Here is a 23991-nt window from a genome sequence, read left to right as displayed (position 1 = left end):
CTCCCCGGGACCTTTCCCGTGCACCTGCGATACAGATGTCCCAGGCCAGCAGCAGCGCTGCCAGAGAAAGCCCTGGAGCTGCACAAGGGCCCCGCTGTCGCAAGCTGGCAGCCCGGGCAGGGCACAGCTGCTCAGCCGGCACGTCCGGGGCTTCCTGCACACCCGGGCCCGCCGCGCAGAGCGGGCAGCCCGCCCCAGCGACTCTCTGCGGGCAGCCTACCATCACCGGGTGTCCCCGCAGGCACATGGTTTTCGCTCCACCTGCGGAGCCCACCGCACATGCCCCACGTTTCACCAGGGAGGCAGAGGCCAGGATCTGCCAAGGGGTCACTCTGGCAAAGCTGGCGATGGCATTTCAAATACGCTCTGGGACCGCCAGCAAGCAACCCCTCTCCCAGTCGGCTGCCCTGGCTGACCACATGCAAGGAAGCAGAGACCAGCACTCACCTCGCTGTCCCGGCTGGTGCGGCGACTCTGTGTCACATACTGGATCTGCCAGGGCAGGGGCTGATACACGAGATACGGCAGGGGCTCTTCATGGAAGAGGCTGGTCCCGAGCTGGATGCAGGGAGAGGATTGCAGCAGGTGAGAGGGAGAGGAGAGGAGGAGAGGCAGAAAGAGCTGCTCCTCCACACCCGTCGCCTCCAGCGATCACACCTCCGAGCTGCCTTGCTAACCGTGGTGGTGCCCAGCTTGCCTTCCTGGCACCAGACTGACCTGCGATTCTTGCTGCATGTTCTCACAGCTGCCCCAGGGGTTCATGCCTCAAAGAGACAAGGCCCAGGCGCGGCAGAGCGGGGACACACCAGCCAGGGACCCTGTGCACCAAGGGCACGCTCACTGCCACACTCTTCCTCCTCCCACTGACACCCTAACTGTCCAGTCTGCCACCATACTTACTCGCTTGCCAGAGATGATTACGGAGTCACCAGCAGCAGATCAGGAAGGAAAGATGCAGTGGCAGCAGGTTTCCCTGCTGAGCTCTTATGAGACAAGAACCAGAATTAAGCAAATTGGCCAGGCAGCAGGGCTGCAGAGCTTACGGATAAGGCGGAGGCCATGTGGCATGGTGCTCAGGGCAGGCCCAGGCCTCCTGCCCAGGGTTGCCTGGTTTAGGGAGTCACAGGAGGCACGCACCCCAAGGAAAGCATAGAGACCTCTGCCTCCTCTCCCTGCCCAGAAGGGTTTCTGGGGCCTGGGAACTGCAGGGGGCAGGTGAGGCAGGGCTCAGAGCTCTGCCGCTGGCTTATGCTGCGGCACTGGGGCTCTCCCTTCCCCCTTGCTCACATGCTAGCGCAGAAGGGCCAGTGCAAACCACTACACAGGCACTGCTGCAAAGCTCCTAGGGACCCGCAGGCATTGGCCCTGGGGAAGGATCTACAAAAACCTGAAGCATGGTCAGTGGAGCCAGGAACAGCTGTCTGTCCTTAAAGAGTCAGCCAGGCCGGCAGCGATACAGCCCACAGGCGGGCTAGCAAAACGGAATGGATGAGAAACCCATCTCCACTTTCTTGCCACTCCCCCACGAGACTAGGCAGCCCTAGAAAGCAGAGGGCTTTCCTGCCTCCCCCATCCGCACCCTTGCAATGGCAGATCCCCAGCCTGGGAAGCCCAGCTGTCTGCACTCACACAGGCACAACAGAGAGCTGCGCTCGGCAAAGCTGTCTATCGACCTGCTTCGTTAAGATGACAAAAACTCATGCAAGCTCTCAAGCCAACACCGCAGACAACTCGCTGGGGATAATGGAGCCGCTGGGTTGCAAAACCAGAGACTCGTGGCACCGCTGTCTCCAGCCGCAGCTGTGCTGGCTGCTGCTGCCAGCATGCAGCGACTAGGGGAACAGCAGAGTCCAGACTCCCCACTGCTCACTAGCTTTTGTAACAAGGTAAGAACCTTGCACACCAACCTTCTAGAAACAAGACTGAAAGTATTAAAACATACCTGCTGCCAGGCCAACCCAGACTCACCTGTCCAACTGCTCTCACCACGAAAAACAGCGCCGTCATCAGGGTTGCCAGCATGGCTGCAGTGTCCAAAGGGGCTGCTGCTGTTCTGGGAAATCAACACTCGGAGCGAGGCACAGTGGTCTGTGAATAGCCAGTGACTGGAATGACACCTTCTCCAGCAGGCAGCCTCCAAGTCCCTTAATGAGCTTACGGCTCACATTCATTCGGCAGAGTAATTGCACGCTGTCCTTTTGCTCTTCTAATCACTGAATTTCTCCAACATACAAGATACTGCCATTCCAGGAAAAGCAAATCCTCTTGTTCCCTGTGTACACATGCAGGCAAGCGCAAGCCTGTGCCCATTACGCATGCTTGCACCCCCCGCACCTCAGGCTCAGCTCGAAGGGAGCTGAGAAATGACACAGAGCAAACCTCCTCTGCTTGCGACTGCCTCCCAGCAGGATTTCAGCAAAGCCTCCAGCACCAACAAGGCACTTTTGGGTTACCTGTGGCCAAGCAGCATCAACATCGTTGGACAAGGCAAGCCGTGAACAGGCCAGCAGCAGCAATAACACACAATAGAGCATCGTTCTCCTCCCATACTGTGGGGGAGGAGGGAAAATGGGCCAGGAAAGGGTATTTTCAGAGCAGGCAGGACTCGAGAGCCAGTGCTGTACACTGCTTGTAGGTCAATGGGTGCCACAACAAGAACTACCTGCCCTCAAATACGCTTACCTGGGCAAGGTGCATTGCTGTCAGAGTCCTGCCCGAGTAGCTCTTACTGCAGCTCTCCAGTGGGCACAGACACACATGTGCAGATCAAGCACAGCAAGAACCGTGGTAATTCAGGGTCGAGGGGTTGTCCGGTTCTTGTTTTTAAGGGCATGCATCTATGAGCCTCCATTTCTGCACAGCCAGCTGATGCTGTTCCTGTGCCAGGTCTGTCCTTCAGCTTCAACAGCTCTCCTCCCTTCCCCGCATGCACAGCAGCAATCACACTCCTTCCTTTCCAGCCCTCCCTCCACAAACAGAACACAACTGTGCACAGTATCGTCCCAGCCCCTGCACACTTCTGTGCGCCTCGTGCATCCTGGGACCGCATTTGCCTTTTGGTCCGTTCTCCAATGCACCAGCAGCTCAGATCAGGCTATGCCCACCCAGGGTCCCCACATCCCCATCCACGCCAGCCTTTTCCAGCCAACAGTGCACCAAACAGAAGAAGCAGAGCTGGGAATACAAGGGCAGGTGTCGAAGCTCCCCTCTCCCCATCCCTTCTGTGACTGTCTGTGTTACTCTTCCACCGTCTCTCAGCGCTGGAGAGTCCCCAGCCAGGATGCACGCTGTGAACGCCCCGTTTGGACAGAGGCAGCCTTTGCTGCAGTGCTTTCAGACAGAGGACAAGCTGAGTCTTTAATGAAAGACTACCTCAAAAGGAAAATCACAAAGGGGCAAACATGCACAGCTAGGAAGGGCTGGCCACGGGTGTCCTGGGGCTGCTGGAAGGAGATAAGAAGGGAAAAGGAACAAGCCATGGGGAGAGAAAAGCACATCACCAATCCTGCCTGATTTACGGTGAGAGCGTTATTCAGCGATCCAAGCAGCAGGACTCGGGCAAGCACACTGCAGCAACAGCAGGACCTATAACACCACTCGGGCAAGAATTCACGGCTGCTCCGAAATAAACGGAGAAATCGGCAGTGGCAGCCAATCTGCAGAGTTTACCAACTTTAACACATCCCAAGTTGCCGGAGAGCAGTTCCCGAGCAAGGCCCAGATCCATGCAAGCACGATGCAGCCTCATCTTCCCGGGGACAGCTCTGCACCCAGCTAGGGCACAGTCAAGGAGCACCCAGGAGAGCGAGACTGCAGCTCGTGGTGCCGCGCGCACCCGCAGGCAGCCCCCTCCGCCAGCCTCCGGCTGCGTTGGCCTTGGTCTGTTCCAGCACGCAGCCTGCCTTACAGCCTTGACATCAAGATCCAGACTGAGAGAACCATTGTAATGAGCCTGGAAGACAGTTTTCTGAAAAGAGCAGGATATAAGCCCATGAAAAGCTGTCCTGCTGGCTGAAAGCCCCACAAAGAATGGCTTTTGTAGTTTTGTTTTTTAGCTTTCTCTCTGCCCCTGCATTTGCTACCCTAGCCAGATGCTTAATAGAATAATAGTAATCAAGCCGCAGCGAGCGGAAGTGGTCCTGGAAATTGCCAGAGATGACCTTGACAAGCGACAGCATCAAGCAGCCTCAAGACAAGCAAGGGGAAGGTGTACAAGGTGAGTAGAAGGCTAGGCCTACAAAACCAGGAAAGAAAGTATCACAGCAAGAACAAATAAAGCTACAAATATCATCATCACTCTAAACATACCCAGATTGATTTAATTTGCATACAAAATAGGATACAACTGGTATCACAAACTTCAAGGAGACAATAAACACATTTCAAAACAGTGTTGCTAAGAAAACAGGCATTTCTCCACACTATTTATACATGCTTTTCAGAACACACAGACTGGACTCAGCCTCACGGCCTCGGGTACAGTGTCCGACTGACTGAGAAAGCCAGAACAGTAGGCTTCTTACAAAAACACTGCCTGGAAGGCCTGCCACGGGTCCTGCTACTCGCAGGGAAACCAGCAGCAAAATCCGTACAGACGAGGATTGGTATAATCTGAGAGTAGACAGGAAATCTGTATTTTATCTACCCCTTCCCACAGAGGGATTCCTCTGGCCAGCTGCCATTCCCTGTGGTCATCCAAGGCCTCCCCGTTCGGCCAGTGCCAACAAGAGTTAACCCGGACCTCCTCAGCAAGGACACGCACGTCGTGTTCGCTACTGGCAGTGCCTGGAGAGAGCCTGCGCTCAGGTCCACGAAGGTGGGTCCGACCGGATGACCAAGCTGCCCTAGGACAAAGGCTGGCCAAGGAATCTAAGAAGTTCTAAAAAAGCTCAATAAAAAAATGTAAATACAAACGCTCTTCTTGAGATTTTTAAAATGTTCATCAAAAATATATTGCTATTTGCATGTAAACATTCCCTGGGCACACTCGCAGCATGGACTGCCGCAACAGTGTGCCAGGACACAACACATGGAAGCAAAGCAGGAGGAGTTCTGCTTTGCTCTGCTGTGCAGCACCACTAGCCACACTGAGAAAGACACAACACTAAAGGGTCTGGAGCAGCAACTTCACCATCCTCCCTGCGTCAGCCCCCTCTGGAGAGAATGGCTTTGAAGATGATTTCGCACAGACAAAATCCCTTGAAATGCAGACTTTTTAATCAGACCAAATGGCAAATAGCAGGGCCATTTTTTTAAAGTATAAAATATTAAAAGTCAGCTTGGAGGAAAGACCAACATCACAACCGAACACCCCATTCCCACTGAGCCGCACGAGAGCCCAGCCCACCTCCCCCCCCGCTGGGGAGGGCAGCACTGTCTGCCTCCTGCCCGCTGCGTGCACCCCTGCAGGGTAATGCCAGGCCGCCCGGATAAAACTCCCCAGCGCAACACAACTGAGGTCACCCGGTGAGCCAAACGACGAGCCACCCTCCCGGCAGAGGCGCTCCGGGAGCGGCACGGCCACGTCCCGCGAGGGAGGCCGCCCCGGCCGCGGAGCCGAGCTCCGGAGCCGTCCCCAGGCTGTGAAAGGACCCAGGCGGATCTTCCTCTCCTCTCGACGTTCACGCTAGACCGTGCTTCCCAACAGCGGCTGCGCCAGCAGAAACCACCCCGCGCTCCCTGGCCCTCGCTGCCCTGTGCCGGCACGTTTGGAACGAACTAGACGAGCACCCAGCAGAGCTGCGCTGTGCGGTCGTGGCCGGCACTGCTGCAAGGCGGGGAGCAGGGTGGCCTTTTCCACAACATCGGCCGTGAAAGCCGCCCTTGGCTTATTTCTATTGCTTCCACATCAACAAAAAGGAATGTTTCCCAGAGAGTCAGGATCCGCCATTCTGCACGTCAGCAATCAGCCTCACAAAACCAAAGCACAGAGCACACCACCCGGTGAACGTTTTCCACTAGAACGTCCCCAGATTCTACAGCCATTTTGCTGCTCCTTCTCCCCTGCTTTCACGTGTGCTATACAGGCCAGATGACTCTGCTTACCTGCCACGAAGCATTTGCTGGGCATCAGCATGGGCACCTTTCCTGATACCTTTCCTCTAGCAAAGTCTCAGCTGGATTCCTGTCCTCCCCCTTGACCAGTTACTCAAAGTCCTCCATGATTCACAGCTCTGTCTCACAATTGCTGGAATACTAATGAGAGAACTGTTGATTTATTGAAGCCCTGATATTTCACCACTGGATTAAACAGTCTATAAAGTATATTTGGACACTTTGCAGGATTAGAAGAATCCACCTGGGAAGTTCACTTCCTCCTTCCTCTGCTCTCTCACTAAGAGACTTTACTTCAAGAGCACAGCACAGAGGCAGAATGGAGATGGCTGGGCGTCACCAAAACACTAGGCAGGCCGCATGGGCCCCAGCCACCACCTCTCCAGGCACTATGCCCACAGCCAAAGGCTGAAAACGCCACATCCCACCTTCTAGTAATGGTACACTTTAATTTGTTTGTTTTCATCCAGTCCTAGCTGAAGCAGGCTGGAGCTGCTGGCAGGGGGCTTCTGCGCACCTGGGAAGAGAGGCCTGGCAGCTGGGTGAAGGAAAAGCACGGCTTACACGAGGGATTAGCATGCATGAGCACAGCCAGGAGACAGGACAGGTACTGAGGGGCAGGAACCAGCCTCATGCACATGTGTTGTACTTAGCCTGCTGCATCCAAATCAAACGGAATTAAAGGGGGATTACGGGACTCAAAGGAGCACTGCGCTCAGGACAGCTTGCACTATCGGAGGGACTGAGGGATTTGCTGCTAATATCAGTGTACCCTGCAAAGGCGATACTTACAGCCTCACTATAATGCTGTTACAACACAAACCTGGAAACCAACCTCCCTATGAATAGCACTGAGAGGTTTCATTCCAGGGTCTTCCTCCAGTCAATCAAAACTGAGCTGGACGGGACAGCTCCACCAGGAGCCCGGGGCCCTCTCTGTGCAGCCACACAGCCATCCCACATGCCAGGTCCACGCGACTCCTGGGAAGCCTCACTTCAGAGCTCTCAATATGCAAAGACAGAGCTCCCACCCACAGCAAATCCACTAATGCTGGGGCTGCATTTCCACTAATGCTGGGGCTGCATTAGAGGGACCAAAACCAGGCCTGCAAGGCTAGGTCCCTGCTTCCCTGCCTCCTCCTCCACTGTGCACTCTCTTTGGCTATTTTTGTAAACTCTCATATTACCAGCTGCAAGCACTGTGCATCACAGCAGAGCAGCAGCACTCCAGAGCACCGCAGCACAACTGGAGAAAGGGAAGAAGAGAAGAGATTTTCTCAGAGTCAAGTGCAGCTCAAAGAAGAAAAAAACAGCTCACTCTTGTCTTAACTGCTGAACAACGTGTTCTTTTGCAGAGTTGGACAGTAAAATAGAGGCTAAGGCTTCAAAATTGCTGTTGAATGCTTTTCTGCTCCTGATTCACTCACCTCCTGCTACCTCTTCCTACCTGCTGCAGGAAGCTGGAGTGCAATTAAAGACCAGATGCAGGCAAAGGATACACTTCTGAATCCCTCTTGAAGTCCTCTAGCCATTTCTTGTTGGTCTCAATCATTCCTTGAATACTCATCCTATTTGACTCAGAGCCTCGGAACTGGGAGTGCTGGAACAGGCGGATTTGCTCACTGTTGCATGTAAGAGGGAGAGAGAGAGAGAGGGAGAGTAAGTGAGAAAAAGAGGTCTAGAAAAAAATGATTGTAGAGCTGAGAAAGATGATGATGAACTGCTACAAAAAGAGCCACAGCTAACAACAAGCAACCTCTTTTTGGCTCCAAGCCCTCTGCCCAAACACATCATGGGGATAAGCTGCAGCAGCCACCCACTGTCCAGCTGCTGTCCCTCTTTCGGTCTATGTAGTGTGAGAAAGGCTTGGGTGGCAGCCTCCCCTCCACCCACACACACAGCACCGCCTGTCGTGGCAGAGCCGGCATGAGCTCCGCTTGGCCGGCATCCCTGGTCCCTGCTCCTGGAACCAGGGTCATTAGCACAATTCTCACTGCAGATGTACTGAAGAAGCTGCAAGGCAGCGCTGAGCGTGTGGCACTGAATAACTAACGATATCTAACCTACCCACTTAAGAATAAAATCTAACTTATTTGATATCACAAGTAGATGAGAACAAATTTGTATCTGACCTATAAACTATTCCAGGCAAATAAAAGCAACACAACGAAACGGAAACACTCAAGCAAAAAGAGCCTTACTCTGCAGGTACGTAACCCAGCTTGCTCTCCAGAAAAGTAGAACTTCCACTGAGCGATGGTTTCCCACCTGGAAAACAGGTATTAAATACAGGTCCAAGATAAAGATCAAAGTCCTTTTAAACGTGGGTGCATTTCTTCTTGTGTTCACTGTGCTACGGACACCCCCCCACACACACATAAGCTGAGCCATCTGTGGAGGCACTTCTGAGCAAAGGGGGAAATGGCCTGGGAAGCCAGTCTGCCAGACTAGCCCAAGGCTCTCTTTCCAATAGGGACAAAAGCTGGGAAGCAAGCAAGAATTCCTGGTTCAAACCAAAAGAACCAAGTCTCCTCTTGGACTGCAAAGCCACCAGAGATCAAACATGATGCTCATCAGCTCCTTTTGCTACCCAATGATAAATAGGCCTAGGATTAAACACTGCAAGAGGGGCTGGTTTTCACTCCAGATGCACAGGGCATAGTGCTGTTTTCAAAGAAACCAGTGTGGTGAACCCTATCTGCAATTCACAGGAGGCTTCCAGCAAAGCAGGGCTGCTTCCTCCCCTTTTGCTCCCTTCTTTAATAACTGCTTTCTTGGGTGTACGTCAGAGGCTGAACTGCTCTGGAAGCAGGGTAACAAGATCAGCCATATGCTGCAGTTCCTGGAATGAGGTTTTCTCATTCTCTATCTCATTAGCACCCTTCCCAACAGCAGCACCAGTAGATCTGGGCTTATCATCAGCACTGGAAGGGTGAGCTGATTAGAACTTGCAGGACAGCAAAACGAAAAGCAACACACAAACAAGCAGAGGGATTAAGGATTGGAGACTGACCTGGGAAATACTTGTGCCATTTCTCTGCCAGGGTGCTATCCACTGACTGTCCAGCTGTGAAAGAGTGGCTGGAGCTCAGCCCAGTGTTCCAGGCCCACCGGTCAACCAGAGACACCTTGGTGGGAGGCACCAAGGAGCCACCTGCCTGAACTCCTGCCAAGGATGCATAGGCAGAAAGAGGGACGCCGTCGCAGGGCACCTGCACGGGCACCTGTGTTGAGGTGAAGAGCGGAGACTGACGATTGTTCAGAGAGCCCAAAACACCGAGGACTCCGTTCAGCTCACTAGTGATGCGGCGCAGGGAGTCTGTCAAGTACTGGATCTTGTCCAGCTGGGGGTCAGTCTGTAGATCAGTTCTCAAATCAACTAGCAAAAGAGGGGAGAAAAAGAAATGGATCACTGGGATGGTAAGGGAGACATTGGCTCCCTGTCAGGAAACTCTCTTCTCTGGGCTCATAAAAAGCATAAAGCTCTCTAGGGTACTGGCCAAGTTAGATATTGGACCATCAGGTCTGTGCTGATACAAGGGCTCTGATCTTACAGTGAGAGAAAGCCCTAAAGTTCCACGCGTGCCTGTAGATGTTTATTGATCAGGGTCAGAGAGACAATCTCTGACTGGACAGATCGTCAATCTGTTGCCATAGGGAAAATTTCTTAATTTTTTTAAGCTTCAGTTTTGCCAGCCTTTCTGCAAGCAACAAGACCCTCCTGCCTGCTTACGGAGATCCTTGCACTTCACCTGCACAGCCCTAATTACAGCAGACTGAGAGCAAGCAGAAAAGTACAAGCAGCAGATGAAGGGAATGCAGCAACCTTTCCTGTCATAGAGACGGGAGGAGGAAGAAGCCTGGATACCAGCAGAAGAACACCTCTGTAGCAGCAGAGAGGGAAGAGCCGAAGCTCAAGGCACAAGTGTTAGAGCCACGTTTTATAACTCACACTAATAACGAAGGCAGAGTTTCAAAGGCTAGTTCACGCAGATCGCACCCCTCTCATATGGCACTACAGACAAGGAGTAAGCCTTTCAAATACAATGCTATGCAGAGCACTCCCAGTTATAGACAGCAGACCTGCCTCCCTGGTTTAGAAGCTAATGAGCACAAGTGAGAACAAGAAAAGGTACATCACAGAGAGGTGAGAGGAAAGGCAGAACTAGGCCTAAAGCATTAAACATTGGACAAGCATACTGAATCAGCTAGGCCCTTACATTTAGGCTGATGTACATCTGCACTGGACGTGCTGTTTGTGTCCTCAGAGTTGCTGAGATCAAAAGTCACCATCTTTTTGCACGCAGCACTCTTCAGCGTATCTTCATCTGAAAGCTGGCCAAGATAAGGAAAATAGTGCAAATAAAACCTGTGTGCTGTTCCCTGGAACAAAAAAGCCACGGGAATACTGCCTGCAGCTACTCTACACAGGGTGGGCTGCAGTGAGGCACGGGCCAAGGGAAGGCAGAGGTACCCACCCTCAGACCCTTGCCAGCAATATCTGAAAGCAAAGAGACTGCTCAGTCTCTGCAAGAAGCAGGTGCATGCACTAGAGGTCAAATCTAACAACTGTAAGAAGAGGATCTTCTGGTCAGAAGTCAAGGGGTTTTGTGGATTAAATAAGCCTCATAATTCTTGCACGGGCTCCCTTATCTCTCTGCACCAAGGAAAAGAACCGGACCATCAAAGGTCTTATGCGCTCACATCTGCTGCTGCCCTGTCTGAGGCCACATGGGCACAGGCAGAGCTGGAGAGATTCCAGGGGCTGCCTTGATCGGGAAATAAGATCAGATCACCACAAGGTCACATGCCCTTGTTTTCTCTGGGCACAAATCATGCCAATTTTTCCGGCTGCTTTCTATATCCAGTCTGCAGCTGTATATTTAAAAGCGAGTCCAAATGTCATCAGCAGAGGGAAGGCACAATACTTGCAATTTTGCCCAAGATACAGACGGTTTCACAGAAATGGTTTCACAGAATCAGTAAGGTTGGAAGGGACCTCTGGAGATCATCCAGTCCAACCTCCCAAAGATTTCCTGCTTCTGGTTCCCCTGGGGCTTGAACCCAGGACCTTCAGCATGTAAAGCAGATGTGATAACCACTACACTATTCCTCTAAACATCTAATGATTTGGATGTGAGGTTTTGTTTCATATCCTTGGATACTTCAGCATATCAGTGGTAACACAGATTTGTCTCTAACCTAACAAACAAGCTTCTCACAAGCCAGTTCACTCAGCATGTTTCCTCCAACCAGCTCCATCCCTGATGCCAGCAGCCCTGCCTGGCAAGCTGCCACCATGGAAGACACTCTCCCTCCATCCTAAACCCCAGCCCACGTTTGTTCTGCTGGCTGCAGAGCTATTGAATCATGTGGATTCGAGTCTAATTAGGTTTGTCATTCTTTCCAGCTCTGTGACTAGCCTACTCTCTCCGGCCTCTCCCACAGAGAGGCAGACACATCGCTCTTCTCTCAAAGAATGAGTTTCTAGTAATCCAGCTCCATAGGCAAACACTGGTGTTCAGACACCACTAGCTAAACAGCTCTCATGAGGACCAAAAGCCCTACAAAGACCCCAGCCTAGGGGAGGACCCCAAGAGCTCTGTGCACCATACGAGTGCAGCCAGGTAGGTCCAAATGATTGTAATGCTGGTGGTTACCTCTTCCAAAATTGACGACTCCAGCTGGCTGAGCTTTTCTTCCTTCTTCTTCAGCAGCACCTGTCCTTTCCGCATAGCCAACTTCATCTTGTCCAACTGCTTCGCTTCCTGCAGTGGAGCAACAGCCAAGCCAAGGGGGAAAATTAAACGAGAATGACAGGAAATAATCTAGTGCTCACGGTGACTTTCACTATCTCACTTCTACCCAACACAGCATATCATGCTGCTGGAGTAAAAATGCTCCCAAGTCTTTGAGATCATAGGAAGCAGAGAGTACAGAGGGGACAGCACAGCCCTCAAGCAAGGTTCCCCTTTTGAACCCTGCATCCACTGGGGTCAACAGCTTTGTCTCTGCTAATTGGAGCACTCTCCATCATCAGTGAAGGAACTGAAGATGTGCCATGTGTGTAGCTGGTTTATCAGCAGAGCTAGCAAGTACTACAGAACCCCTTTTCAATCAAGATTGAAATCATTGCAGATTGATAACCACAGACCTGTACCTACCAGCACTTCCTTTCATGCAAGGAGAATGTGTGCCACTGGAATTGCATGATGGAGAAATCTTTTTCCTTACTGAATGTTTCCTCCATTTTTAGGACTCAAGAGCTCCAACTAATCACAAAATTCCTGCAGTCTAGCAGGCTACTGAGAGTTGGCTGAGCTGCAGTGTCTGCTCTGAAACTTGTTCCTAGTCCAAAGTATGCACAGTGAAAGAGAACTTGAAGTATTTGATCTTGCAAAGTTCTGGTAGCGGTGGGCTATGCATTCACATGCAGGCACTCTCAGCCACTCATCTGATGCACAGTAACACCACTTTGATCCAAGCCCTAAGTTAGGTTCTAATTAAGCCTGTTCTGCAGCACATCAAATTTGCTCGGCATTCCTGAACAGCTCTCCTGGTCTTCCTTAAGTAATCTTTACAGCCAGCCTCTGAGGTGGGCAAAAACTCTAACCCCTGTGTTATGATGATGAAGACACCCAAGCAGGGATTAATGAACACCTCACATCCCTCTGGTGACACACCAGATCTGATTTCCAGAAGGAATGAACACCCACAGCTGCCTGTCTCTGCAGCTGCAGAGCCAGGTATTTATCTCAGGGCTCTGAACTCCCTGGTGCAGTCATGACACCTACTATCTGAACAGGATCAGAGCTCAGTTCACTTACCTCTTCCAAGTTCCTGCGCATGCCCTCCAGGAGCTGGGAGCTGTCAGGATCCTGCACCACCTCCTGTGCTTTCTGCATGTCCTGGCGCCACTGCTGCTTTGCAGCTTTCAGTGCTGTGTGCCTCTTCCTCATGGAGCGAGTCTGGCGCACCAGGAACTCCTTTGCATTCCTAATAGAGATCCCTTCTGCAGAGATGTAGCTCCTGATGCTACAGGAAAGACAGATATGCACCTGGCTTTCTCCACCTGTGCTGGGTGTTCAGTCCTACAAGCTTCATGCAGCACCCTCCCAAAAATGGATTCTCTGTGCTTCCTATGTGTGTAAAACCCAAGAAAGGCACTTTCCAAAAGTGTCTGTCACGTGGATACTCACTGATCAAACTGGAAGTCATCCTCACGGCTTGGAGAGGGTGGGGAAGCAGGCATTCTGGATGAGTGCTGATGAGTTGAAGAGTTTCAAAAACCAAGAAATATGCATAAGAAAATACACATGACTCCAAGGCACCCAAGTATCCCACCCCTCTTTCCCCCCAGTAAAAACAGACAGAAAGTAATAAAGACTACAAAAGATACTGATGTCTTCCAGCAAAGAAAAATGCATCATCGCATGTCAAATCAGTTCATACAGAGGGAACCAAAGCCAGAATTTTTGAGGGAGTTACAGTCTCAGAAGTCATAAGGCAAATGCTTTTGCAATGGGCTGTACTCACAGCTTGAATAGTTTCTCCCAGGTCTTCAACGTGGAGCTCAGCTTTCCCTCTTGGAGATTCTACAGTTTCTTCTCCCTCTAGCTCTTTCAAAGTCTCCTGTTTGCTCCTGATAGTTGCCTCAAGCTCACTGCCACAGAAGAAGGTAACAATGGCTACACTGGGTGAGACTGCACATCCAACTAGCCTGCTAACGTATCTGCAAAGGTGTCCAAAGCAACCTCCGGTTTCCAGGAGGGAGGAAGGGCCACAGTTGGGAATGCAGAAGCACCTTGATAGCAAGGATTCACAAAAGCCTGCAGCAGCTGTGTCTCAAATCAGCTCACATATACAATTTCCCATACACTGGAATAATAAATACAAATGAGGGACTTCATACTACAGCAGCTGGCAGATCCAGACTGCCAGATCCAAGGCAATGGGTATATCAGCCACTGGCAATACAGCTTGCCAGCTACCATTAAAACAAGGTTCTACTGCCACTGGCTGCTTGATGCAGCTGAATTGGTCACACAGTACCTCCAGACAAAACCCGCATTGTGTCTGTGGTGTGATGTCAAACATAACCACTGGCTATATAAGGAAACATTGGTTCATGCCCATGTTTACCCTTAAATAGACGAGTAAACCCTTACCCAGGACCCCTGTCATCTTAAGAAGATCTTTTCTCTGCCTTTCATTGCTTCTCTCAAAGCATTTTATTAATCTTAAAGACAGACAAGGGGAAGACAAACAAACAAACCTGACAAGCAGAGATGAAGGGACAAATTTACGTGGCAAGTTTTTACTGTATCTGGAAACAGAACCCAGGAGCTCTATGTCCTAGACATGCAGCAAAACTACCATTAGGGTTCTGAAAGAATATGGTCCAACATACAAGAAGCTCAGAGGTAGAGGCCCAAGAGCTCCAGGCTGCAGTGCTGGGCAGATTTTGTACAAAAGGGGAAATTTCACATATACATACTTGATGCGCTTCTGCAGCCTCTGGCTTCGAGTCTGCAGCAAGTCCACCTGGGCCTCCAGCTCAGCTTTCTGATCTTGGAGCTCTTCAAGAGATTTACGCAGTTGCCGGATGGAGTCGAGAAGGCCGGTGTGCACCTTTCTGTTCTCCTCTAGACGGAGCTGAGAAGCCAAAAGAGCTTCCTACAAGCAAAAAAGAAATCCCCTGCAACTTTCCCAGCACTCCACACAAGAGACTCAAACCACCTACACTGTTCATGGCAGGTCCCAGAGCTACGAATGTGCACAACACATGCCAGTCCTGGAGGAACAGACAGCTTGCCAAAATCTCACCACTAGGAAATTTTCCTGGCTATGTTAGAGGCACTTACCTTCCAGTCAGGTCCATTCTATTCACCTTGCTCACAAATTCCTTAGCCTGCTCTGCAGGCCCTTCACAACTGCAGGCAGTTGGTAACGCTCGTGTGTTACCTACCTTTGGGAAACAGCTCTGAGCCTCCAGCAAGATGGCACTCCGACTGAGACAAGGTGGCAGGGAGAGATTTTTAGACTCACAATTTAACAGTTACACAGCTCGCTTTTTAAAGTCATTGTTCTAGCATGCTCCTTCTGGTCCCTACCTCCTGAAGAAAACAGCACACCCCCAGAGCTCAAACATACATACCTCTCTCTCTAGCTCAGTCCGTCTGTCTTCATCCAGCAGCTGCTGCCTTTTCTTTCTCAGAGTCTCCTCCTACATACAGGAGAGCAAGTAGGTGAGCATTAGAGCGTAACGATGCCAGCAGAGGAGACTGCTGAGATTCAGCAGTGCTTGGAGAAGTGCAGAGGTCAGGCCTAAGTTTCTAGGCCATTACAAAATAGCTGAGCATTGTTCTTAGTTTTGCTTTGTCCCCCTCCATACACACCCACTCTGTCCCCTGCCCTTTGTTAGGCTTCATCAAGCAAGAAGCCAGGAACAAGCATATCTCTGTAGGAAGAACATCCCATCCTGCTCAGTAGCAAGAGTTCTCAAGGCATATGCCCATTTCTCCAGAATCTCACTTTTGTGAAGCCTCTGGTTGCCTCCAGCATTTCTCCACCATTTTCCTTTCTTACTCCAACACTGCTTGGAAAGGAAGGGGTAATAGAAGCAAGATTATCTACAGCCTCTGGAGAAAGCCTGGACTTACAAGATCTGACAGATAAGAGTAGCAGTCAGTGATTTATTTATGCCAGCTCCACAGGAGCTTTTGGAGCACTTTTCTCTCTCCTCTGCTTTCCACATTAAAGGAACAGTCATTCCCTTCTCAAGACAGCAGGGAGAAGAGGAGGTAAATCAGGAAGAGATTGTCTGAAATCTAAAGTAACATTGAGCAGGACATGCTGCCGTGACAGCAATTGTATGAGCCCTCTGACACCCTTACAGCCACATACTGCCCACCAAAGCAGGGGAGCAAATCCAGGGCACTGATTTTCAACACAATGACACCAGCCATGAGGCTGGACTACAATAATAATGCTTAGCACTGCTCCAATTCTTGATAGAAGTTTCACTTCTAACTTGGATGGCAGCAAAAGCCTTGGCTGAGCACTTCTGAAGAGTAACTCATGAGGAAGCAGTCAGAAGAGCAGCAGAGGCTGGGAAATATCTGAGAGCCCACCACAGCTTCCTCACCTGGTTAAGGAGCTGCACTGATCTGGCCTTGGCAGCCTTTGCTCGCATTTCAAGCTCATTTTCTGAATCCTGGAGCTTTTTTTCCTGCACAGAGATGGAGTGAGTTAAACAGAACGGCACAAATTGCTCGCCAAGTAGAGCTCTGCCACTGGGGAGAAGAGAAAAAGCCTAGGAAAGTATGATCTGCCACTTGTGCTGCACTGGGCTGCGCAGGACGGCAGGAGCACTGCAGTGGCACAGTACCCAGGCCATCCCTAAGCAGCCAAGTCATAACAAACCACTAGGCACAGTGTTCTCCTCACCTTCTCCCTGTGCCTGCGCTGCAATTCAGTGAGCCGCTCATCCAGCTCTGCCTGCAGAGCTTTCACTTCTACTTCATGAAGGTGTCGGAGGCGCACCACCTCACTTCGCAGGCCCTCAGACAGCTCCGCTCTTTGTTTTCTCTCCTGTTTGTTGCAAAAGCCAAACAAGAAAAGCGGCTGTGTGAAGCAGAGGGTTCTCCAGGAAGCCAGCAGGAACATACAGGACACAAATCCTCTGGGAAGCAGTGCCAGTCCAAGGACAGCCCAGCCTAGCTACTACAGCCACCTCCCAATTCACTGTGCTCCCCCACAGTACCTCCTCCTCATACTGATCCTGAATCCTTGCTAGGACCTCCTGGTGCTCTTCTTTCATCCTCTCCATTTTCCTCTCATGGTCTTTTTCCACTGCCTGGCGTTTCTCTCTCAAAAGTTCACTGAGCTGCAGTGATCAAACAGAAAGAGACTTTGCCTGAACCACAGCACTGCAGCCCCGAACTCAGAGAGCAACTTCTCACACAAACAGAAAGGCTGAAGTTCAGAGTACCCTGTGACTGACAGATCTCAAGATCGGGCCGTGGCCCGGCTGCTAGAAAGCAAGTGCCCTGGTGAGATGAGATGCTGTAGAAGTGTCCCTTCCCGTAACACACCACTGTCACCCTTGTGCAGGGGATTTTGCATCTCAACCCTCACCAAGCATCCAAGAAGGAGGGAGAATGAAGAACCTTTAGCCACTAAGGATGATACTTGCCTCACGTTCATATTCTGTTACTTGGAATACTTTTTGCTGGACTTTCTGCTCTGCTCTCTGCAAGTCTTCGCGCAGCTGAGCCTCTTCACTCCTCTGTGCCTCTGCTATCTGGGTTTGCAGGCTGGAAATGACCTGCCAAGAAAACCACCCACAGAGACATGTCACCCTTCTGACAAGATTCATTTAGTGCCCTCCCACAGAGAGCAGGCAGCATGGCAAAAATCAGTGTGTACAGTCTCACCCCTCCCGACTTGAAGTATGTCCAAATGCTGACCCAGACCAGAACCATATTAAGGAAGTGGAAAAAAATTAATGCCACCCTCCTCAGCCACACTTGGAGAGAGCATGGATAAAAACAATTCATATTCTAGAGATACCAGCTTGTACCTTTTGATGTTTCTCTGCTGCTGCACACTTCAGCTGCTGGAGCTCTGTTGCAAACTGCTTCTCTAGCTCATCTGTGGCCTACAGGAACACGAGCAAAAGAAGGCTTGCTGGAAAACCTCTATTTATAGAGAGACAGTGCCCAAGATGCAGTTGCAATTAACATCTATCCCTAAGCTTCAAAAACCACAATGGTCAACCCCTATCCACACAGAATTACATATGAGATGCCCTCGCTCCCTCTCTGTTTCCACCCCAAGACATCTTGATTGGCCTGCGCATCACGCTGTGCTGTTCTGGGAGGACCACAAACACTCTTCATTCAAGGACGCCCCTTTAGTTCTGGAGGACTAAAGCAGCAGTGAATGAGCAATTCTGATCTGGTAAAATGATTTGGCTTAGTATGGCAAAGGCACACAATGATCTTTCTCATTTCTTCAGATGCAATGTGGCTGTGTAAATAATGGCTTATTAATCACCATTGTAACACAAATGTGGGATTACTCCTCCCCACCCCAATCATCTCTCTAATAGCATGCTAAACATCTTCTCTTCATGTTTTAACTGAGTCACTATTAAAGCACATGTGGGTGTTCTTTAATCTCAACAGTCTAACAGTACAATGCAAGCCAGGTCAGCATAACTGGCATGGGTCTGACCCTATCTGGTAACAAACAAGTCTCACCTTCTTTTTTTCCCTTTCCAATCTCTCCTTGAACTCGCTCAGGAATTGTTCCTTTTCTTGTTCCAACCCGACCATCTCATTCTGCTGAGCATCCTCCATTTCCAACCTCATTTTCTCCAAAATAAGCTTTTTCATCCCCTCCAGGTTCTCCTTCTCTGTCACCTGCAGAGATTCCCACTCTTCTCTCAGTTTTTGCAGCGTGACCTCTTGCTCTGCCCTGGTAGGTATGCAACAAGAACACAGAGACAGAAGGAAGTCAGGCTTTGGAACTTTAACACCGAGTTGCATTTAAGAACCAGAGCTCAGAGCACAAACCACTACAGAATGAGACACACCATCAAAAGAAACAGAGAACCAAGGCATACTGAGATTCACAAGCAGATCACTTAAGGCCTTGGAAACGAACAGCTAAGCAGTCAGATGGAGAACAAAGGGAGCTGTACACATATCTGTCAGCTAAGTAAGTAGGAAATACAAAAACCTAAGTTTTCCAGTGTCTGCTCTTTCTCCCTCCTCCAGTTGTTTCCACAGGCCTCGATAGCCGTCACAGAGGAAGACACTCTGTCAGCGCAAGCTACATTACCGAGTGCAGCTCTCCTTGAGAATGGAATTTCTTTCACTCACATGCCCCAGAGCTGTGACTGGGCATACCCTACAGCAATACCTCTCTGCAGGGCACTATTACGTAGTTTGCTTGTACTTAGCAAATCTTCATTAGCTCTAAAAAGGCAGAACGGTTACCATTAAGGCTTGTCAATTTTGCCTGCTATCAACACATGTCTTCCCAGCATGTACTGGATCATAGTTACTTCGTCATATTTACTGTGAAAGCAAGATATCATCCGTGGGAAGCTCAGGTTGGCTAGTTTGCCCTCTTTAAGTGGTTACTGGTGGCATGCAAGGTACTTCCCTCCCCAGACAGCAGAGTTCATGTTCCCGGGGAGGGCAGCTTCCTACTAGTTGTAGTGAAACTTTTCACCTTATCTTCTGCTTCTCTGCCTCAGTCTCTGAGATGATTTGGATTCGCAGCTTTGAAAGTCTCTCAGTTTCTTCCTTTCTCACCCGCAACTCTTCCTCTTTGGAAGCCTTTGCCAAATCCTCTTTCAGAGTCCTGAGAGATAAGGAGCAGGAAGAGAAAAAATAAAAAAATAAAAAAAAGTTCAGGAGGCTTTAATATCTTCAAAGCCCCCCCCCCTCCAAGGCCCATAGATCAGCTGCTGCTCCCACTAGCTGTGCCTGCTTGAGTGATGCATTCCCAAGGCTCCAGATCATTAATTCTCTTCCATACTTCCAGAATGCAGTTGCTGGTACTGGAGATGCAACCTCTGAGGATCAAACTTCTGTGGAACATTTTAAAAATGCAGTATATCATCACAGGTGGCACCTTTTTTTTTTTTTTTTTTTTTTTTTTTTTTTTTGAAGTAACTGAAATCAGCTCCTGATAAATGAAAAGAAGCTCCCAGTCAAGGTAGCTGGATGTATTAGCACATCTGCGAGCTCCATATTTTCATGCTAGACCCCTTTTTATTACTGCCTTATTACTGCTTAGACTTTTCTCCCTTCAGGCGCAATTTCTATGTCTTCCTTTACATGCAACACAGCATTCCCACAACATTTCATGCCAAGCTACTGTTTCTGGCTGGCTCAGTGTGCTGCTAAGAGCATAATTATTAGGGCCGCCCCAAACAAAATGCAAGCCTCGAGAGCAAACCCCCAGACACACGAGGACACAGCTCCCAGTGCTGTTCTGCTGCCTGGATTCATATTAGTTAGGTCCCTGCACTCTGGTTGAGTTTTGCAGGAACAAAGCCTTGCCCAATTCCTAAAAGCCCTGTTTGGAAATCCCTCTGTAAAACATACAGTACCAGAGTTTCACATGGTTCCTCTGGGGCAACCTCATCTCTTCTAATGTTCCCATTTCCAGCACTCTTACTGCCATTTAGCCCAGGATTTGAAAGTCTGCCGGGTGGTAAAGTACCAGACACTAAAGCACCAGGCACTGAACTGGAGACTTCTCCCAGGTTTACAGTGAGAGACAGGTTCAGTTATGCTGAAAGACGCATACGCATCAAATCATAGCTCTTCTTGCAGGCCATGAGGAAGATGTCTGTATCAGAGAGACAACTTTCCTCAGGTGCAACGTACTCTCTACACATCTGCTTTATGCATTTACAGCACTGATAGCAGACCACTATTCATTTCAAGATGCACAGATCCTCAAGCACAGGGTGGTTTGCATCAGGCAACATCAGTCCCATGCTCCTTCCCCTTAGAAGCCTTTTTCTCACCTCCTTCGCCCACAACTCCGCAAAGCAGCGCCAAGTTCCTGCTGCAGAGTTTGAAGAAGGTGGCCTACAATGCAGTACAAGCATGGGGCCACCAGCAATGAAGGATGGATGGGACAGGTTTGGGAGCAGAAACAAGGGCGAGAGGGAGTAAAAAAGGAAAGTACCTGAGGGATTTTTCTTTCTGCTGATGAAGCTTTTGAGCTTCTTCCTCCTCCTGCCGCCTCACCTCCTCCTGGAACTGCTGAATTTTCTCCTTCTTTGCTTGCAATAAATGCATTTTCTCTTGCTCCACCTCTTTCTCCAGCTCCTTGGCTATTCCCTCTAGGGATTCTTCATTAGACTGGTTCAAGGTCTTCTCCTGTTTGATTTCCTCCTCAGGTTGCCTACCAAAAAAAGAAACCACCTTTGGCAAAAGGGTAACAGAGAACTGAGCAACATGAACGGAACAGCAACATCCCCCCACACAGTATCACCTCCAAACCAAAAATCTCAAAGCCACTTGCTGTACAAGCTTCACTGTCTGGGAAGAGAAGGAATACGCAGAATCACAACTAGTTTGCCACCACTTCTGGGCTGCTGTAGGAGTGCTGGTGGGGAGCACCTGCTGTTTAGCTCACTGGAGGTGAGGAACACCAGTGCAGGCAGGTGGAGAGCACCAAGGCAGGAGACAAGCTTGCCACAGAGCTCATGCCGTAGGTGTTCCTTGCCACGTGCCTGCAGAACATACCCATTTTCACACTCCCCTTCCAAATGTACTGGCCTTACACCCCTAAATTTGCAGCTCACAGGACGGGATTCAGGTAAGTACTCTTTAAAACGCTACTAGGGGATACACAGCACACACTCAAGGCTTCAGTTGGGGGCTGTCAGGCATAAAAGCAGGTGCAATCAGTATCTGCTTCCAACCCAGTGACTGGCAATGCGCTTCTGACGGACCAGGTACTTTTCTGCATTTGCTATCTAAAGCATGCTGGGATTTTGCCAGCTCTAGGCAACAGAAAGCCCTGAACTCTCCAAAAATTCAAAATCAATCTGTTTCTAATTAAGTTTTTTCAGACTTAGAGCAGCAAAGTCAAGAGGTCTGAAAGGCTGAAGGGGAAGGAGGGGAAAATGAACACTGTTTTAAGAACAAAATGAGGTTTTTATTCATTGCTAGTGAAATCTGAAGCAGCTAGGTCTCAGCATGCTCTGAGGCTGCTAGGGTAAGGTAGAAGGACTTCAGACTTGCCAGGAAACAGGGAAGAAAGAGCTCCAGTAATATAGCCTTGAGTCAAAGGGGAAAAGGGAGTCAAAGGGAGTCAAAGGGAGTCCTTAGGATATCACTAGCAACACCAGAGCAAGAGAGGGGAAAGGGTACTTAGGTTACAGGGAAATCACACATCACTAGTGCTCCCCCATAACACCACATACTCTAGGCTGACTGCGGAGACACCTCCAGAAGGTGCCAATTATCAGGCTGCCCTGCAAAGCAATCTGGACCCTTCTATTCTTTTACCATGTTCTTCCTTTGGAATCATTGTTTTGTTTAAAAGAACAACCAGTGAACACAAACATTTACAAGACTCAACACAATTCCTAGCAGAAAAAGTGAACTACTGTGCTGGTCTCCACAGCAAAGACTGCTTCTCCACTGCTTTGTCCTGAGAGATGCACTGCTTATTCTTTCCAGTTTCACCTGCTGATCTGTCATTTGACATAGAAACCCAAGTCAGCATGCTCATTTCTACCAAGATCCTCTCTTGCAGTGGAACTGCAGGTATGTATCAGCAAAGACAGTAAATTTGGCACAGTGATAAACCACTAGTTTTTGCAGGGAGCCTGAGATCTACCATCTTGTACTCTGACCTCATTATCTCAAACCAACCAATGTTCCTAGCGACTCTAATGAAATGTATTTTGTTTTTTTTTCCTCTCATCTCAGCACTACTCAGCAAGTAAGAATTCAGGAGTCTGCAGCAAAGTGTATTTCAAAGGAGTGTGAATGCTTGGCCTTGTTAGCAACACCGGTGGTAAGAAGCAGGCTTTCCAAGTACCCAGCAAACAGATCTTGCTCCATCCCAGAGAGTCCTGTGTCACAGACCCCAAGGGCTGAGCTGCTGTTCTCACTCTCCCCAGTACAGACAACTGTCATGTCACGTTATCTCAGCACTCTTGCCAGCAAAACAGCTGCTTGGATTTGCATACTGAGATGCTCGCGATCTCTGCTATGCCCACCAAACTGTATCTCCTGGTGTGCTGACATCACACAAAAGAATGCAAAGAATGGCAAAAGAAGGACAAAATCTGTTTTGCTTACAACACCACAGACTTAAATTAAGCCCTTACGCCTTCTGTGGGGCAGCAAGCTCCTCCAGATTGATCAGGCTATCCAGCGATCCCTCCTCCAGCTCCAGGGCCACAGCCTCTTCCTGTTTGGAGGTTTCTAAAGCAAAACACTTCTGTTCTGAGGTTTCACTTTGATCCCTCTCACTTTGCAGCAGAAAAAAGTAACAGAAGATCAGGTTAGCACAGGTTAGATTCTAGTGCCTGCTGCAGGTAGACAAGATAGAATGGAGGATGGGATGTGCAGCTGGACCTAAAGGAGCACAAAGTCTGCAGCACCAGCTCATGCCTGCCAATGGGACCCAACTGTCCAAACTGGGGCTGTTGAAGGCAGCACAAAGCTCCGTCCCATTTGCAGCCCCAAAACCACTGCCGTACTAACAGGCAACTGAGGCTTTAACAGGTGGCTGTCAATCTCAAAATGCTGAATCCCTTCCCTGGATTGTATCCCTCTCTTTCCAAGTCCTTTGAGAACTTTCCCAAGATAAAGCAGCCCTATTAGTAATACTCACACCATGTCTCAGTTACAGATGGAAATATTGGCAGGCATGTTTACATCTACAGACTTACTCCATCTTAGAAGCACAGAGGAGAGAGGCTAGGCAAGCACGAAGGAGCTTTACAGGCAGAGAGAAAGGAGACGATGCAAAGCTGCGAAGCAGGTACCAGGCGATAAGGAGACAATTCTTGTGGGCAGAACATGTTTTCAGGGACCTTCACATGAATAGCTCCTCTGAGCACAAGGCTGAGGATCCCAAGTGCCTGCAGCAAGTCATTAAGATTGACTGCAGCTTCTTCTGTTAACAAGTTTTCCTGGCACAGTCAACAGCTTCTCGGCTCCCAGTGCCCAAGAATACTATGTAATTCCGTATAGAGACTAGGAGTTTTGACATGGTTCATCTATAAATGCCACATGCTACAGCTCCCAAGGAGAAGGCTCGAGAGAGCATGGGGCACACTGTTCAGCATAGTATTTTGCTCAGTTTAAACAAGTCTCCACAAATGAGGAAAAGAGTTCCCCTTAACAGTCTAATCCTTACAGACTGGGGAGACAGCTGTTG

The 23991-nt window shown here is 49.7% G+C and overlaps 1 protein-coding gene and 1 non-coding gene across 13 annotated transcripts in view; both read right to left on the bottom strand.

Annotated features, from left to right (window-relative positions):
- The window catches only part of CEP164 (centrosomal protein 164), a 56393-nt gene that overhangs the window by 7665 nt on the left and 24737 nt on the right, over nucleotides 1-23991 (bottom strand). For 6 of the 12 annotated variants that reach the window (XR_009960687.1, XR_009960688.1, XR_009960682.1 and 3 more), the window contains 21 exons: nucleotides 22934-23077; nucleotides 20773-20991; nucleotides 19300-19431; nucleotides 18321-18537; nucleotides 17639-17716; nucleotides 17252-17383; nucleotides 16820-16942; nucleotides 16504-16647; nucleotides 16202-16285; nucleotides 15212-15280; nucleotides 14552-14730; nucleotides 13591-13717; nucleotides 13254-13318; nucleotides 12882-13089; nucleotides 11715-11822; nucleotides 10275-10389; nucleotides 9068-9433; nucleotides 8256-8322; nucleotides 7554-7676; nucleotides 1969-3774; nucleotides 448-983 (listed from right to left, as the gene is read on the bottom strand). Coding sequence is in view for 1 of the 12 variants with exons in the window: in XM_062594674.1 (XP_062450658.1) it covers nucleotides 6486-6585; nucleotides 7554-7676; nucleotides 8256-8322; nucleotides 9068-9433; nucleotides 10275-10389; nucleotides 11715-11822; nucleotides 12882-13089; nucleotides 13254-13318; nucleotides 13591-13717; nucleotides 14552-14730; nucleotides 15212-15280; nucleotides 16202-16285; nucleotides 16504-16647; nucleotides 16820-16942; nucleotides 17252-17383; nucleotides 17639-17716; nucleotides 18321-18537; nucleotides 19300-19431; nucleotides 20773-20991; nucleotides 22934-23077 (2800 nt within the window). In the remaining 11 variants the exon portion in view is untranslated. Of the gene's footprint in view, nucleotides 1-447; nucleotides 984-1968; nucleotides 3775-5199; nucleotides 6586-7553; nucleotides 7677-8255; nucleotides 8323-9067; nucleotides 9434-10274; nucleotides 10390-11714; nucleotides 11823-12881; nucleotides 13090-13253; nucleotides 13319-13590; nucleotides 13718-14551; nucleotides 14731-15211; nucleotides 15281-16201; nucleotides 16286-16503; nucleotides 16648-16819; nucleotides 16943-17251; nucleotides 17384-17638; nucleotides 17717-18320; nucleotides 18538-19299; nucleotides 19432-20772; nucleotides 20992-22933; nucleotides 23078-23991 lie in introns of those variants that run through there. The other 6 variants (XR_009960685.1, XR_009960684.1, XR_009960683.1 and 3 more) reach the window with 6 other exon arrangements.
- TRNAV-UAC (transfer RNA valine (anticodon UAC)) lies at nucleotides 11098-11167 on the bottom strand. Its single transcript has one exon. It is a non-coding gene; the product is annotated as a tRNA-Val (tRNA).

The sequence above is a fragment of the Rhea pennata genome, chromosome 24, assembly GCF_028389875.1.
Source record: "Rhea pennata isolate bPtePen1 chromosome 24, bPtePen1.pri, whole genome shotgun sequence".
NCBI lineage: Eukaryota > Metazoa > Chordata > Aves > Rheiformes > Rheidae > Rhea > Rhea pennata.
The sequence above is the reverse complement of the archived record's forward strand: the minus strand, read 5'-3'. Positions and strand labels throughout refer to the sequence as shown.